The 16515-nt window shown below is 38.5% G+C and overlaps 1 protein-coding gene across 2 annotated transcripts; it reads right to left on the bottom strand.

Moving 5' to 3' along the window:
• Positions 1 to 2434: 2434 nt before the first annotated feature.
• cxcl12b (chemokine (C-X-C motif) ligand 12b (stromal cell-derived factor 1)) lies at positions 2435 to 15410 on the bottom strand. Of its 2 annotated transcripts, none has more exons than XM_019254056.2 (4): positions 15234 to 15410; positions 12612 to 12729; positions 7261 to 7344; positions 2435 to 5542 (listed from the first exon to the last, which is right to left on the bottom strand). In XM_019254056.2, the coding sequence occupies exons 1-4, from the start codon at positions 15298 to 15300 to the stop codon at positions 5482 to 5484; spliced, it is 330 nt and encodes a 109-aa protein (XP_019109601.1). In that variant the 5' UTR covers positions 15301 to 15410; the 3' UTR covers positions 2435 to 5481. The 2 variants fall into 2 exon arrangements, with proteins under 2 accessions (XP_019109601.1, XP_019109602.1); XM_019254057.2 differs by having other exon boundaries at positions 2435 to 5521; positions 15234 to 15409.
• Between the last annotated feature and the right edge of the window lie 1105 nt (positions 15411 to 16515).

Raw genomic sequence — 16515 nt, 5'->3', positions numbered from 1 at the left:
CATTTACTCTGCTGCTTCATCTGTTGACATGTCTCTCCATCAATCTGCTCTTTTATTCTTGGTTGGACCCGTACATGTCTGATTCAGACTTCAATTAGCCCACTGGACTTATTTTATGAGTCACAACTGGCTTGTAGTATTTTATCTAGTTTTATTAAGAATATTTCACACACTGACCCGAGGCCTCTCTCTTGTTGTAAAAACCTCTACATTCCTGTGCTGAACTGGATCAGAGCAACGTGTCAGTGAAAACACGTATTAATAAACATTCAGTACATGTGTCAGCCACATCCATCAAGGCCGGGGCTCAGCTGAGTAAGCACAGAGTAGAAATCCCATAATCATTTCTGAATGTGCCCAAAAGGCCCAAAAATGTAGCTCTCACCCTCCAGACCTCTTGGTCTGCGTCCAAACCGTATCTCATGTTCCTTGTGTACATCTACATGTCAGAAGTAAGAGCTGTACCATGAAATTAATCCGCTCTACATGGTTCCCCTTTATTAGAGCTGACAGCTTTATAAAACTGCACGGGCTCCCTGGTGCTGAGGACGAGTAATGAACCAGCACAAATGAATACTTTTTAAAAGACAGGTGTTAAGATATCAGACGGGGAGGTTAATGGGCATTACATGTGCCTTCCCCCTCGCTCCTTTACTGGGAATAGATTTGCTGAATGGGTTTCAGCTCTAAGGTGGAAAATGTCAAGTGATAGCCCTGTTGAATAATTCATCAGTCAGTCTCAAAGTGGTTGTTCCTCCGCGATACATACTGTCTGTGTGAGGTTCTTGGCTTGGTGATGCTTTTCTGTTTGATCTGGTTTATTTTGGAGAGAGTGCAGCAGGAAGTCTGTTCTCCTCCGATTCATTTCTCTCTGTGGAAAGAGAAGCTGCTTCATCCGTGGAACGTATCCCCCCTGTCTGAGGTGTGATGCAGCCACTTTTGATTACCATCAAAGTTAGTAAATAAAGCTTCTTGACAGTTCTTGAACGACAAAACTCTTCTGCTTGCCATATTCCACTTCAAAACTGTATCAAGTGATATTTAAGGTATTATACCAAATGACCTGAGAGCACTCAGAATAAACACTTGACTCTGTGCTCCTGTTTTTATCTCATTATTTGATTTTCAAGCCTCCACATAGCAACCGTGCCTCTTAGAAATTGCATTTATACATTACTAATTTGCTGCCAGCATTATTTCAGTGGCAATGTTTTTTCTATTGAAGGAAATACAACTTTTTTATAATGCCCGGAAATTGTAGGGAGGCAGTTGTAATAAAAGATGGGTGTATTAAGCACTTGGGTTTGACGGATAGTTTGGATATTTTGAAATGTGGTTATCTGAGCTACTTGATAGTACCGCATAGTCAGTGTGTTACCCACAGTAGACGGCGGTCAACATCCCCAGTTTTAAGAAGCAGATGGGGATCCTCGAACAGACGCAGAGCTTTGCACTGCTGTGGGCGATGTCAGCAAAGAAAAAAGAAAAAAGAAAAAAAAAGTTCTAGCCACATAAAAAAGCCTGAGTTCAAATGTATGCTATAATAATTCTCTAAATGTAAGTGAGTTGAGTGCCTAAAATAAACATTAATCATGCTGTAGCTGCTTTGAGTGGATTCAGTATTGCTCAACATTGTGGTTTGGGTTAAAATGACCACTTTTGTTAAGACACTTATTGTAACAGGAAACAAACGGTGTCCTACCGTGTTTAAAATCCGGTTTTGCTTTGTTGAGCAACTCCATCGCCTACATGGACTTTATTGCTCTTTAACGACATTACCTGACTCCTTCCTTTGATGCTGTCATAATTTCTACAGCTGCTAGAACTTAAACTTTAACACTATCAATATTTTTTGACTTGCAAATTTACGTCACTAAAAATGTTTCCCCATTATTTATGTTTTTGGCATTTGCATTTTGTTTTTCCTAAAATGTATTTGCAGTTGCTTGGCAGTTAATTTAGAGCATATAAATGTAGTTTCTAGCAGACACAAAAATACATAGACCGTGTGTTTTATGGCCCTTACCAGCACCCCTATACAAGTGCCAGTGAAGAAAGCCAAACATCATCTAAGAAGCTCAAGACCCAGATATTTTTCTCAGAATTTGGAAGAACAAGTTAAAACTAAAAGGAAAATGAATACTAGGCAGAATTTGCCTCCGATGGGATGCTCATGTTGCTCCATGTCTGCTTGATGTGTTAGTAGTAGGCATGTGTTTGCCAAGTAGTCAGCCATAACAATTTGATAAGTTGATATCTATTACCAATATATTAATATCTGTCCAGGATATTAGTCTATAGAGTCTATAATTTGTTTTTAAGTCCCCAATACTCAGAAATCACTTAATGTAGCTTTAAATCAGTGAATTATACAAAGAAACATAATTTTCAGAGATAAAGGTAAGGTAAAGAACAAACACAAATGACTGAGGAATTTGTTTCATATGACTTTATTGAAAAAGGGCTCGAGTATCATAGCTAAAATACTGCCTCTTGGTTTACAAACAGTGATAATACAGAGAGTAATACTCTAATGCATCTCATGTATATGGAGAATATGTGTCAGAAGCTGCCTCAAAAGAAGTAAAGTTATTTCACATTGTCTCGGGGTCCAAAGTAGAACACATGCACCCACTTTGATTCATTTATTGACACACTAATGGTGAGTAAATGTGAACCTGAATGTGTCCACACACAAAATCTTCCTGAAAAATCTCTATTTGTACAACGATAAAAGAGTCTATATATTTGTCTGTAATGTTAAAATGTTTCCACAGGGGCCACAATACTTAAGGGGATGGCACTTGAAGTCAGTTTAAAAGAAAATTATTAATATAAATCAGTTATGAACAAATGCTGCTAACAACGTGGTTAATTACCACAGGTAATGCAATGTCTTTTTCCTGTTAGTGAGATAATATCACAATATACATTAGAAAGTTTACAGACATAACAATATAATCTTTCCTCTAGGTGTAACTCTATAGTTAATAAAAGGATGGAATAAAATTAGAAATGTATCATTGCTTACCACTCTGTTTGGAAACATTTTTAGCAATGTGTTTAAACAAATTAGTATAATGATGTAAAATTAATATCCATTAACTTATATTAGGTTCATGGGAAATGAATTACACTTACAGGATTTATTGCAACACGAGCTGCAAATTGATATGATCAACACCTGTAATCAGGATCTCAGCAAATAGACCATGTAAAACAAAACACACCATAACAATGACCACAAGCACCAGGACCTCCATTACTATTTTTATGGAAAAAAAGAAACTAATCCTGCGGCATGGCTGCGGTTGAGTGAAACTGAAAAGAAAGCCCGTGGGGTGCTGGGAGTGTCTAGATTGAAAGCACATGTTGGTCGCTTGGATCTCAACTCAGAAGTTTTGTTCTGCTTTGGCTCATTGGCTCTATTGACACATCATACATCAGCCTAAGTAAAACTTGTGTTCGACGAGGACAACTGGTGGGCCGAGCTGAATAGTTTCCTGACTCATGTAACAGCAGCTTTTGTTTCAGTCACTGAGTGTTGGATTTTTATTCAGTTCACCGTTGTTACATCTCAGGTTGGTTGATAAGGAAACAGTGTGGACAGAACAACAAACCAGGAGGACGAAATGTGATTTGTTTGGCTGATTTTTTTTATCCATATTGTAAAAAAAAAAAAAAAAGGTTAAAAAACAGTGTTTTATTCCTTAGGTAAAGGAAAATGTTGCATACTGTGTATAACATATTTGCAAACGAACCATTACATTTATGTAAAATATTGCGTGAAATCTTAAAAATGACATTTAATACTGTTTCTTTTTATGGACTAGCCTTCATTTAGTATCTACTGCTTACTGTACATTTCATTAAAAAAAAAAACATTTAGTAAGATTATACACAATATAAAAATAAAAATACATTTAAAAACACATCTGATAATAAAGTGGCTCAAATATATAAAAAAAGGATAATCAAAAACTTTCTTTTTGCCACCGTGAACATTCCCTTTGTGACATTTATCATTCAGCTTCAGTTTTATGTGACAGTTTATTAGCTTTTCTTTCCTACCAAGGACAGGTGTTGGTATGAAAATACTGCAGTTGAACTGTTTTATTGATATGCATGATTATCTAATCCCTATAATGACGAATTAAGTCGTTCATTTTGAGGTTCACAGGTTTCTTATGTTGCATGATTTACTGTATAAATATTTGGTCTTGTTTATATTGATATTTTTATATCAATAAAACGCTGCATTGATAAGTGTCCCACGCCTTTATAGTTTCGACCAGTACAGTATGACCTTAACAACAGCTTTCTCTTTCATCTTTCATATCAGACTCTAACAACAGTGCTTTATATATTTTGTGAAAAACATAAGGTGTGTTTCATTTCATACACAAAGGTCACAACATCGCATCGTCAATCTTGCATAAAATAAACAGTGAAATATAACAATGTTGATGGCTCTGACCCCTTTTTTAACTGAATAGCACCATAAGATCAGTGCTTGTTTCTTATAGCAGTGTGTATATGTGAGCTTCCATCTGTTTTGTTCCTGATAATGCAGGAAGCTTGAAGACAGTTTAAGATAGTGTCATAGCATGGCCTGCCCTGATTGGCCACTGCACGTGACCCCATTGGCCAACCTGTCCGGCCTCAGCTGTGGAGTAATGCCAGGTTCACCTCATATCAGAAGAAGTTTTCACAAATAAAGTCCGTAACCATCCCAAATATTTGTTTTTAATGAATGAGAGATCAACAATAAAAAAAATGAAATTTACTGTAATGTTAAAAAAACATTTAAAGTTGAAGTGTATTTCTGTAAATATAACTGATTCATTTCCACTTTTCTGTTTGTGAATGATACACTTCTCCAGTTTGCCAAACCACATTTGGGCTATTTGGACAAAACCTGCCAACAGTTTCCTCCGAGGCAGCTTATGTGAATGTTTCAGCAGCTCATATTTAGAGTTAATTTGACAGGAAGTGAAGGTAGCATTACCCACAAAGCCTTGTGTGTCAAGCAGAAAGCTCAAATTGTTCCTTTATAGCTGTGTAAAGTCAGAAAATATTATATACAGTACAGACACACAGTCAGTACTGTGTTAGTTCATGTGAGGCACATTCAAACACACACACACATACACACACACTCTCTCTTGTTCATGCCGATCACCCGGCACACACACACACACACATATATATCTGACATTAGCGTGTATAGCATTGTTCCAAAGATAGGATTGCACTTGGTGCTAACATGGAGGGTTGGAAGTGATTGCATGGGTGTCCAGAGGGATTGGTGGCGGTGCTAGGGACGGCACAGTTTGGCGGTGAAGTGCTGGTTCTGCAAGCGGCCCAGAGAGATGGACGGGTACATACAGCGTGTTTACATACATCCATAGCAGTGACAGGGAGGTATACAGGTTCGACCCGGGGATGCCAGGTCTGACGACACACGTCTTCATTTTGGGTTTAGTTTTTCTTGTTATTGCGTCTTCTGTTTTTCTTCACCCTGGAGAGAGATTCAGAAGAACTATTTATTTATTAGACTGAACAGAGCAAAAAAAAAAAAAAAAGATTGTTTCCACTTTCTTTGCTGAACCAAAAGGAAATAGCACCAATGGATTCACCGAATATGTTCACGATGTTTAAATCAAGACTAATTATCAGTGATATACAAACATGTATTTCCTGTAGTTTAAAGACAATTTTAATACCCCACAAATATTAAATTAATTAACCAATAAGCTCTCATAAATACAGTGCATAAATACAGTATGTTTCCAACACACACAAAAATGTGGGGTACATAATCCAGACAGAAATAATGATTCCTTTCAAATCACCTATGAACATTGTTTCTAGGAGGGTGGTCATGTACATCTTTCTAGTGGAGGATATGAACGAGCAGCTGGGCACTGTTGAAAAGTTCTGTTCTTAGCAGATCAGTCATGGACATGCTGGGGGCCTCAGGTGTTAGCAAACAGTTTTGATAGGTGAACATCATAACATATAAATGTACTGTAACAGAACATGAAAAAGGGTGATTCTGACAAAGAGCAGCCACGCTAAAAAGAAACCCCCCTTTACACTGGAGACACACACACTACATAACTATAACTATCCACTTATTATTTATATGTACAGTATGCGTAACACAGATTTTTGGTGCAAACAGGAGTTACTCTCACTCAATTCATCCATGACTCCTATAATGAGCGCCTAAACAACTGTGTTCCCAGGCTGATCCTTCCTCCTATATAAAAGTTTCCCGAATAAGCTCACAATGCCCGGTGGAAAACCTTAAAAACAAGGCTGCAACACAGCTGAAACACTGGACAGTTTTTGTTCAACAGATGTGTAACAGATACTTGACCCTCTGCATGCAGCATTCATCGAGACACATACAGTAGACAGAATAAAAGTCATTGTTTCACAGTCTGACAGGCGGTTTGCTGCTGTGCCTATATGAACTGTGACGACACCCAGGATAAGACTACATTTAAAAAAAATCCATATTCACGTAGGTCTTTTACTAAACTATGAACAAAATCTCTTAAAACCCACAGCAATTACTTTATTGTCTGTTTTCACATAAGTGTTTATGGTGTTTTAAGAAGCACACATGCAGCCTGGTGATAATCACCACCAGACACATTGGGAACTTTTTTTTTTATGAGGAATGCACACATTTTTAACTGCACAGCTCATTAAAAACTGAATGAGCTGCTACACTTTTTTACTATGAATAGTTTTTTTTACTCACAATGCCGCCCCCTAACTGGGACAACTCTGTCGCTGATGTGCAATTAGTGATGATAATTATGTGGAAAGTTTTTCTTGGGAATAAAAAAAAAAGCCAAATTAAAAATACAATAACACATGAAGAGGTGTGTTACCCACTGTGAGCGAGCTGAGAGGGTTAAAATAACGAACATTTGACTCCTCTCATGGCTGAAGCAGACACATGCTTATGAGAATGAAGGAAGCAGATATACTAGTGGCAGATTTATCACTATTCTTGCTGGATGCTAATTATTTCACAGATAATAACTCAGCAGCTTACATCAACCACATCAGTGATTTCAGAGAGTAATTGTCAGCAAAAAACCAGGAAATGGTCATTTGTAACAGAGGTTTATTTCTTCTTTGTAAGATCTAAACTCAGCAGAGAAGAGCGCTGTATTTCATTCAGTGGTGCTTGTGTCTGCACAGAGAGAGACAGAGAGAGTGAGGAGGTTTTTTTCTTACTTGTTAATGGCGTTCTTTAAGTACTGCTGCAGCCACTTGGTCTCCGGGTTGATGCAGACTTCTCTGTTGTTCTTCAGCTTGGCACTGTGTAAGAAAAAAAAAGTGAATTTGAAGGTTTAAATGTCACATACTGAGTATTTCTGCTAAAGTGTTTTCACTGTGAAGTCATGATTGTGTGACTTTCCCTTTTGTTTTATAATTCCCACACTTACACTGTTGTTCACATAAAACAGGAGGAGCAGAGATAGAAAGGAAGCAAAAGTATTCTTGGCAAACCCAGTATAATAAATCACGTTTCAAGGACGTGTACTAGAGAATATTTTCACTTCGGGGCTTTTTTTGTAGCCGAACATCCGTTGATGGTGTAGTCTACAGTGCAGAGATTGTATCTATTTTATTAGCTGTGTGGTCAACCAAACTGTAACAAGACCTCTGAGTAACCTCAAAGAAATGTGACTGGCATTTTAATTAACGTGAATCCTTAAAGAGGCTCATTTGAGTTCCCTAGATAGTTCTCTTGGTATCTATTTAAGTCATTTTTCCAATGAACAGGTGGCTTTGGTTAGCTGTTAATTAGCTGTTTTGGAAATATTTAGAATAATAATTTGCTTCACACTACAGGTGTTCATTCTGCAAGTTCCACTCAGGGCTAGATAAATGAAGTTCATTATTACTACAATCATTCATATTTCAGTAAAATATTGCAGACTGTGTTCCAAAGCAGGTGTTTTCCAAATCTGATACTGTGGGGTTGATTTTGTCACTCTTATTATTATTTATTTGGCCTTTTCAAGCTTTTATTTTTTATAGAGACAACTGAAGAGTGACTGAATGTGGGGAGTGAGAGAGAGATGGGGAATGACATGCAGCAAAGTGCTGCAGGTCGGATTCGAACCCTGCTGAGCCTTCGTACATGGGACGGATGCTCTACTGTTAACCATGCTTTAAGTTGTGGACTAATTATTTGGAATAATAACCATAATGCTTTGTGAGATGTGCCATTGTTGTTAGCTGTTACTTCAACTTGAGCCCTGTTTACTTTAAGTCTATATTCTTTATATTATGGTTCATGTTTTGACAAATTATAACAATTACAAGTATGATGAATAATGTATTAGCAGTTCCTGTTTGCAATGTACCCATGTCTGTGCAGATAACTATCACTGGATAACTGTAATACTGAAGAAAACTAAAAATATGATTATTCTCAAGCAAGTTATAAGCAGATTTATAAATGTTTATTGTGATAGATATCAAAGATAATATATTTAAAAAGTGCAAGTCAAGCTGATGTAGCATGTCTGTATGAGTTATGAATTTTGACATTAGTTGCAGTAGTTTTAAAGTACATCAATTGCCTATAACCTCACACACTATCTTTGTCATGATGTTTCTCTCCTCCCTTTAACTCTCCCTCAGTTGCCTCCCCACAGTTTGGCATCTTTTGCTCCCAAACATACTGTAAATTGATTTCCCAACACCAAATGCTGTCAGTACTGTGTAAATCAACTTGTAGAAACTTGGAACTTCTTGATAGAGGCAATTCATCACAACAAACTATCTAGGCTATCACTATCATGGTGTGGGAGCATTTGAATACCTCCTTTCAGAGGCTGGATGTCCTTGAACACTATGACATCATTTTGCAACCAAGCAACAACAAACATAACTTGAACTTAAAGGTGACGAATTCATCACCGTGATGGAAAGTTCATAAAATGCTGAAATAGTGTATCAGACTGACTTCTTGCAACCTATGGAAATTAACCAAAAACTCACGGTAGCCCATAATTTGTGTAATAGTGGGCAGAAATGTATAATACAAGCAATTTGCAGTTATTAAACTTGAACACACAAAGGGCTGGTCTGGTCTCTTTAAACCCAAAGGCGCCATAAGTTACATTTATTACTCCCTAAGGCATTATAAAGCTTGTAATACTGTACATGTTTGGGAGGTGATATTGTTTAGGTTGTAGAGATAATGTTCTAAAGATATAGCTTCAACTTAAGCTGATTTATTGCTAATAAATCACAATAATATCACATATGTTTTATGAAAGTCTACTTCAACGAACGCTCAACTTAATCTCCAAAAAAAACCACATCCCAGTTTAAACCAGAGGATTAAACTGTCACCTTAATGTGTAAACATCACATTGCTTAATTTGGCATCATCTACTCTGCATAGTTTTAACCACAGAAGGAACCCAAATTCTTTTGTCAGTGCATATCATAACAAAAAATAAAAATATCGTCTCTATTTACAGTTCAACCTTTGATGTTGAAGCGAGAACAATAAGTCAGGATAATATCTGATATGTTTTATGAAGTCTGAGCTCAGAAACACCTCAGCTAAGCTCTAAAAACCTCAGAACATCCGATCACACATCCAAGCTGAAAAGTGGAGGATTACTGCATATAACAGGCTGTCACCCTCCGATCGGCGGTGAAAAATCGCAGCACTCTGTTTCCACTCACGGACAGCTGGAGAGGAGGCTCACTGTACTGTGTGGCTTGTAAAGCTGTCTCTACGCTGCACACGAAACATGTTAACTCATAGTTTGATGTAGAGACTGGGAGAGGAAAGGTGCATTTTTGGTATTTGTTGCAGACCTTACTATACAAACCACAATTATTTTAGGACACTGGAAAACAGCTAAAGCTTTAAGAATCATCAAGCCTGTGGGACACTTTTCTGTAGGAAAAGTTCTCCATCACTGTTGTGTTGATTCACGTTGATATTTAAGTTATTTATATGATAGATTTTTTCTCATGATTTTACAATTACATTTCTATTTAATTCTGATTTTTTTTGCATATTTGTTTCATGTATTGTTCACCTGTCCTTGCTGCTTATTTATTCCAGAATACTCTTTAATTAGATTTAATATCAATGAGACTTTCCTATTCGGATAAGATACAATGTATTGATTCAACACCGGAGAGAATTCACTTTTTACAGCAACTCAAATAACTTAATAGTACAAAAATGAAAACATCTTTTGAAGTTGTCAGTTATCATAATTTGATTCAAATCAGGAAATGAAAATAAAAAACTGTCAGTTTTTGGTTTTGCTCCTAATGTTTTTTTTACTGGGATATTTATAAAATGATCTTTTAGGTGGATTTATGGAATTATCTTTGAAAGGAAGACTAAAGAGACTATAAACAGATCTCTTTAAAACGATGTGATCAAGTTCAAAATTCGAAAACATAAATTGTCTTCCATGCTTGGAGAAACATTGGATTTCACAGCTCAGTTGTTGGCCGATTATGTTGATCATCAAATATGATGAACAGCCCTGCGGTCGCAGAGAGTGTGTGTTCTTGCAAGTGAAGTCTGGCCTGTTGATGGAGAGTTGAGCCAAATATTTAGGAGAGGATTTGTTCTATTATCAGAAACTGCTGGGTGGGTTTCAGCTCTGCTGAGGCGCACAGGGGGCAGCCAGCGGGGTCTAACCCCCTCCGAACATGTGGATCTCACACCTCGGTGGCAAAAGGTCATGTATGAGAGTTTAACAACTCAAGAGGTGTCTCGCCTCGCTGCTCCCCTTTTTCCTCCCTCTATCTCTCCATCGCACAACACTGCAAATTAAACACATTCCTCTCTGCCTCTTCACCGCTTTCTGATTCAATTTGAACCCCCCCTTACCTCTTTAATACACCACCTCCCCTATTCGTCACCTCATTTAAATGCACACACACGAGCAAATGAGCAAATGGCCCTCTAACTTAAAAGAGTTCAGGAGCATCAATCCAAGCATCAGCCCCAAATCCCTCAAACTAACATGTGAGTCAGGAGGCCAAACAGCTCAGTAACAGGATCTATGTTTGCTTTTCCTCCAGGGATGTCCCCTTCTTCCCCTCCTCTTTTATTTTATTAGAGGTGGTCAGCTCATCCGCTCGGGAGCTTTGTGCTGTTTTGATGTGTCTCTCTTCATCCTGTTTATCTGTCTGCTTGTCTGGATGACCAACTGAGAGCCTAAACCCTAATTGACTTGGCTGGAATTTGAGGGCCGGAGTTCCACAAGCAGCAGGTAGTAATTACTTCACAGCAAGTTAATACCAACAGCATGCTGGGACGGGGTGGGGGTGGAGGGGTCGTGTGTAGGGGGGGAAAGAGTGGGAAGGAGGGTGTAGTGTTACTGGCTTTCTTTCATCCGCATCAATAGAGATATCGGAGCAGCTCTGTGGGCTGCTCGTCTCAATGACTTCTTGACTCCTCTGGCAGTTTTTTGGATAGAGGTTAGAGGGAGTTTGTGGCCCGGTCGGAGCCTTGTGTATCCTCTATGACCTTTTGCCATTCGCTCACCCCTTCCAACAGTCACCAGCCCACCCCTCTCTTCTTTGGCAGAAGCCCCACAGCCTTTTAGCCTTTTTGGCTGTGAGGCTTCTGTCGTCCGGCTTTCTATTGCAAACAAATGAATGAGGCTTTTTAGTTAATGTGTTCCATACCAGTGACATTATACTTAGTGTTGCAAGGCGGGAAATAAATAAAAAAAAAGTGGAGAAGGGACATAGGGGGTCAGCAGAAATACAAAGGTAATCACTTTGACCCTTAATTATTGCTTCCTTTGCAAAACATAAATGGCCCCTGCGAGCTCCGGCCGTCCCTGCTTTCCTCTTTCTGAGAGTATCGTGTTGTTTTAAACTCATCAGGGAAAGAGTGGAAGGATATTAACACCATACTTCACACATCCACTCTCAATCTCACAATCCATCTGCGCTGTACATTTTTTTTTATTTTATCTACCAGATTAATGGGAAAAAGTTAGTAAAAGTAAACACATAATAATGAAGGATAATGAAGCCGCAGGTCTCTAACATATAGTCAGAAGGATTAGATGTCGTGTGACACAAACCTTAAAGTGGAATTATCAATAATAATCGTACAAAAATGAAGAATGGCTTCTATAGTGCAAATACCACTTGCACTGTTGTAGTCAATGAAAATGTTTAGTGCCACAAGGTGGAATTATTGTCTCACTGTCACAATACAGCCATCGCATTTACATAACTTCTCCTGATTTCTACACATGCTATTTCAAAGTACAGCTACTACGACGAGCACCGTGCATGCAACCAAGTGGCCACAAATGAGACTGTAGTCACAAACTATTTTATATCAATGCATTAATGTCTTTAATGACTTTAATCTTTTGCTTTTGGAGAGCAGTCATGGTCTTTGCAGAATACCAGAAGCTTGACTTCACTGACCGACTAAGTCATTAAAATCCAACTAAATTCACTAAAATCTTTCAGTGACAGAATTCTTCAAAGGACCTTCAGGCGTTCACATCAGGAGATACATTTCTTCACAATAATCAGTAACTTTACACTCTTTTACTTACATGACTTGGAAGGGGCAGTTGGGTGTGTGGAGGAACTTGAGCTCTTTGATGGCCCGCTGAGGAACCGTGTTGAGGGTGGAACGACACCAGCATCGCTCTACCAGACTGATGGGCTTTGCTGCAAACACACAACAAGGAAAATGACAGATTAGGATCAGTGTGATCAAACTAGAAGACGGGAAATTCTGTACTCATAGGAAACAGAGTTGTGGAAACAGGGTCATTTCAGCTGTTTAGTCCATTTACAACTACAATATATCACTTTGATTCACTTGATTAAAGCTTAAGATGAAATTGTAAAGACCTTTATATTAGCTTCATTTTATGTATGCGCGAGGACCTGAACTATTTTAACAATTATGCTGCTCAAGAGTTGACACAGAGAAGTCCTTAAAAATAAACATCAACTGATTTTGTGAGATTATGAAAATGTGTGATTGTGATCACTGTAAAAATGTGATACATTGCATTACTTCCCTCATTGGACAAACTAAAAGTGTGTTTAATCTACTGTAACAAGGCCTTTACAAAGAATGGGAATGTACGAGTTTACCTGCTATTTCTCTGAACAACATGTTCATTAAAAAGAGATTAGCCCTGCTATGAGAAGTATCTCTCTCTCTCTCTCTCTCTCTCTCTCTCTCTCTCTCTCTCTCTCTCACACACACACACACACATACAGATTTTTAGCTTTTCACTCCCGGACCATTCAGGCGGCCACTCTAATGGAGAAGGGTCCTTGACATTCAATTTCCGATATTTGCCTCTTTTATGAAGGAGCACTCAGCGGCTCAGACGGCCTCTGTGGAAATCACCTTGAGTACATTCTTAAAATGATTACAAATCACCCCTGTGCCTCCATGGAAGCTTGTGGGGGGGCACAGATGCACACGATTAACTCAGAAACATGCAATTACAAAAGAATTGTAGTTATTAAAAATCTAGAGTTTACAGACTTTCCAAAGAAATGATGAAACAATGAAAAGAAACGCCCTGCAATAAAACTATGTTAAGAATCCATCCTAATAGCATTGCTGCTGCAGAGTATGACTCAATATATCACATGCACATGGTTTAAAAGGAAAAATGCTTTATTGAGGCTGCAGAGTGTGTCAAGAAATCATAAAAGTTCACAGAGCAGATGCTGATTCTGCAGATAGTTGCAACAACTCATTCTTTGTAATGGCCACTTCCTGCCCAGATAAACACAGAAATGGACTAAATCAAGTGCATCTTGTGTAACTAACAGACCTTTGTTCTATGGTTTAACATATCCCTATTGATATGCATGTTTGTAATGCAACCAACCAAATGTCCTGCCACAAATGGCTAAATCCTCAGTAATATCTGCCTAATGATTCACACTCATTCAGGGTCTTTTCTCATGCAAACTAAGGGATCATTATGCAGCACGCAGCGCCGGGGCAAGAAGCGAGCATCCACTGATATCACCACCGCATTGTTTATCCCTAATTAGAAACTAATTAAAAGAAAGCAAAGGGAAAAAACAAATATACACATTTAGACCTAACTCTTTAATATGCAATCAGGGGGTCTTACTGGGGCTGAAACAACAAGCTTAACATAACACAGGCCAGGCGACTCAACACCCCGATTTGTCTCCTACCAAAGTTAACTTGTGGGAGTCTAATGTGGGGTCACTACTGCACTCCTCCTACAGTGGTACGTGAATGATTTTAGTCCAAAGTACTGAATATCATAATTTCTGGAATGTTTACAACTTGGTTTATTGTTTATTTGGAAATAAAAAAACCTAAAATGTAACAAAAGCTGCAGGAGTTTCTGATTATAGGGTAGTGGTGGATATCTAGCTTCTGTACCAACAATCTAGGGTTAGACATAACAATTATCCTGTCACAATTGCAGTTTTCTGTGACCAAAATCTGAAAATGTTCAATTTACTGTCACAAAGAACTAAGAAAAACAGCTAAAATTCATATTTCAAAAGGCAATATTTGGCAAGCTTAGACAATCCGTTGATTCTGAAAACACTTAGGTTGACATTAAACATTAAAGTTGGCAGCAGATTTATTTTTTTTTAACTGATGACCAAGTAACTCAACAAACATTTTGGCAGCCAGTACAGAAAAATGGAGAATAAATCATTTTGGAATAAAAGTCTGCTCTGTGTTAACTATTTTTCTATGTCTGTAAATCATGAGATGTACCAAAGTACTGGAGTATTAAACAACTAGTACAACAAGGGATATATCAAAAAGGAATTTTTCTTTCTTGTCTTGCAACAAATGAAACTCATCAACACCATCAGGCCTAAATTCAAATCAATAAATCTTGACAAAGAACTACTAACAACTTCAGAAGTTAAGCTCTGACCATGAGAAACAAGTTAAAACATGAAACCACAAGGAAAGATTTAAGACATCCACCTGATTTTCTAATTTAACTTTTCTTTGAAACATTCCGACACAGCAGAGACTAAAATAAAAAAACAGAAGCCTCAACATCCAGATTATACACAACACAAACTCTTCCCCATCTTTATGACTAAAACATTTCATGTAAGTTAATGTCTTCAACCAAAAATCAGTCAAAGCTCTCTGGCCCATTACAAATTGTCTCCTGTGCTTCTCGTGGACTCACCGTTGGAGGTTGGTGCATGTGTGGCCACGGCCAGCAGAGCCATCAGTGCCAGCAGTTTGACATCCATGGTGGTTGTTTAACAGGCTGCAGGAGGGCTGCTCTCGCTTCTCTCTCTGTGTCTCTGCTACAATCCAGGGCACAACTGTGACCGCCAGCTCCGCTCTGAGCTTTGTTAAATCTTCAGATGGGAGAGAGAGAGAGGCAGGGAGGGAGGGAGGGAGGGAGGGCGAGGGAGTCCCACTAGAGGGAAGGGGTGGGCTGGGGGTCCCGGCATGAGAGGGAGGAGGTGAGAGGAGGGGAGGGGAGGATAAGGAGGGAACAGCAGCGAGTCAGAGACTTCCTCGATTGTAAATGTGTTGGCTGTGAATCAAAAAGAAAGTCTGAAGGGAATTCTTTCTCGTTTTCTCTCTTTTCCACTGATTTCTCTCTATTTTTTTTACTTTTCCTCTTAATGGTCCTCTTTAATTTATTCCATTTCATCATCCTTTGTCTTCCTTTTCTTTCCTTTCCTTTTCTATTTTCAAGTTTATTCTCTTTGCCACCTGCCACACACAGACTGTTTTCAGAGCCAGAGCTCCCTGCTGCTGGACTAATATTGTTGTGTTATTGTTTACAATGGACTGCTCCCTCTCTCTCTCTCTTTCTCTCTCTGACTGTGTCTCTCTGCCTCTTTTTCCCCTCTTGATGACTCCCTGTCATCTGGCTCAGCCCCCATACACAACGCCTGCATCATGTCTTTATTGGGCTCCTCTGGTTTTCACATCAGTTTCACTGTTTGCTCTGTGATGAAACTATTAATGGACTGTTCAGAATTCACAATTGGACCATTAAAATGAGGAGAGGGGAAAGCTGTGTCAGAATAAAAATGAGAATATTTGTGAATTCATTATATGAATTAATCGTGAATGACTCCTGTGAGTCTCCAGGCCTTTCCTGTTCGGTCAAAGATGATTAAGAGTAAGTTGATATTTGGAAAGGAAGTTTCTTTGATGGGCTGCTGTTGTTTGCCAACAATGAAAATAAAGAGGTACTATTTGAAACTTTAAAGGACAAGGAAGAAAAGTAGCTCATAGTACTAGTTTGCCGGTAGAAAAAATGCAAAATGTAACTTGTTGCAGTCTGAATGTCTGACCAGATGTGAGGATGTCAAATTTGTACAAACAACGATGGTCTGGGTTTGATTTGCTCACATGTTGGCAACTAAAATTGCCTGACAAGGATGTTTTTCTGGCCAATTTCTGTTCTCCATATTTTTAGATTCTTGTGTTTCCTTCCCCAGCCT

Source organism: Larimichthys crocea, chromosome X (genome assembly GCF_000972845.2).
Source record: "Larimichthys crocea isolate SSNF chromosome X, L_crocea_2.0, whole genome shotgun sequence".
In the NCBI taxonomy this organism is placed as follows: domain Eukaryota; kingdom Metazoa; phylum Chordata; class Actinopteri; family Sciaenidae; genus Larimichthys; species Larimichthys crocea.
This window is presented reverse-complemented; position numbering and strand designations above follow the sequence as displayed.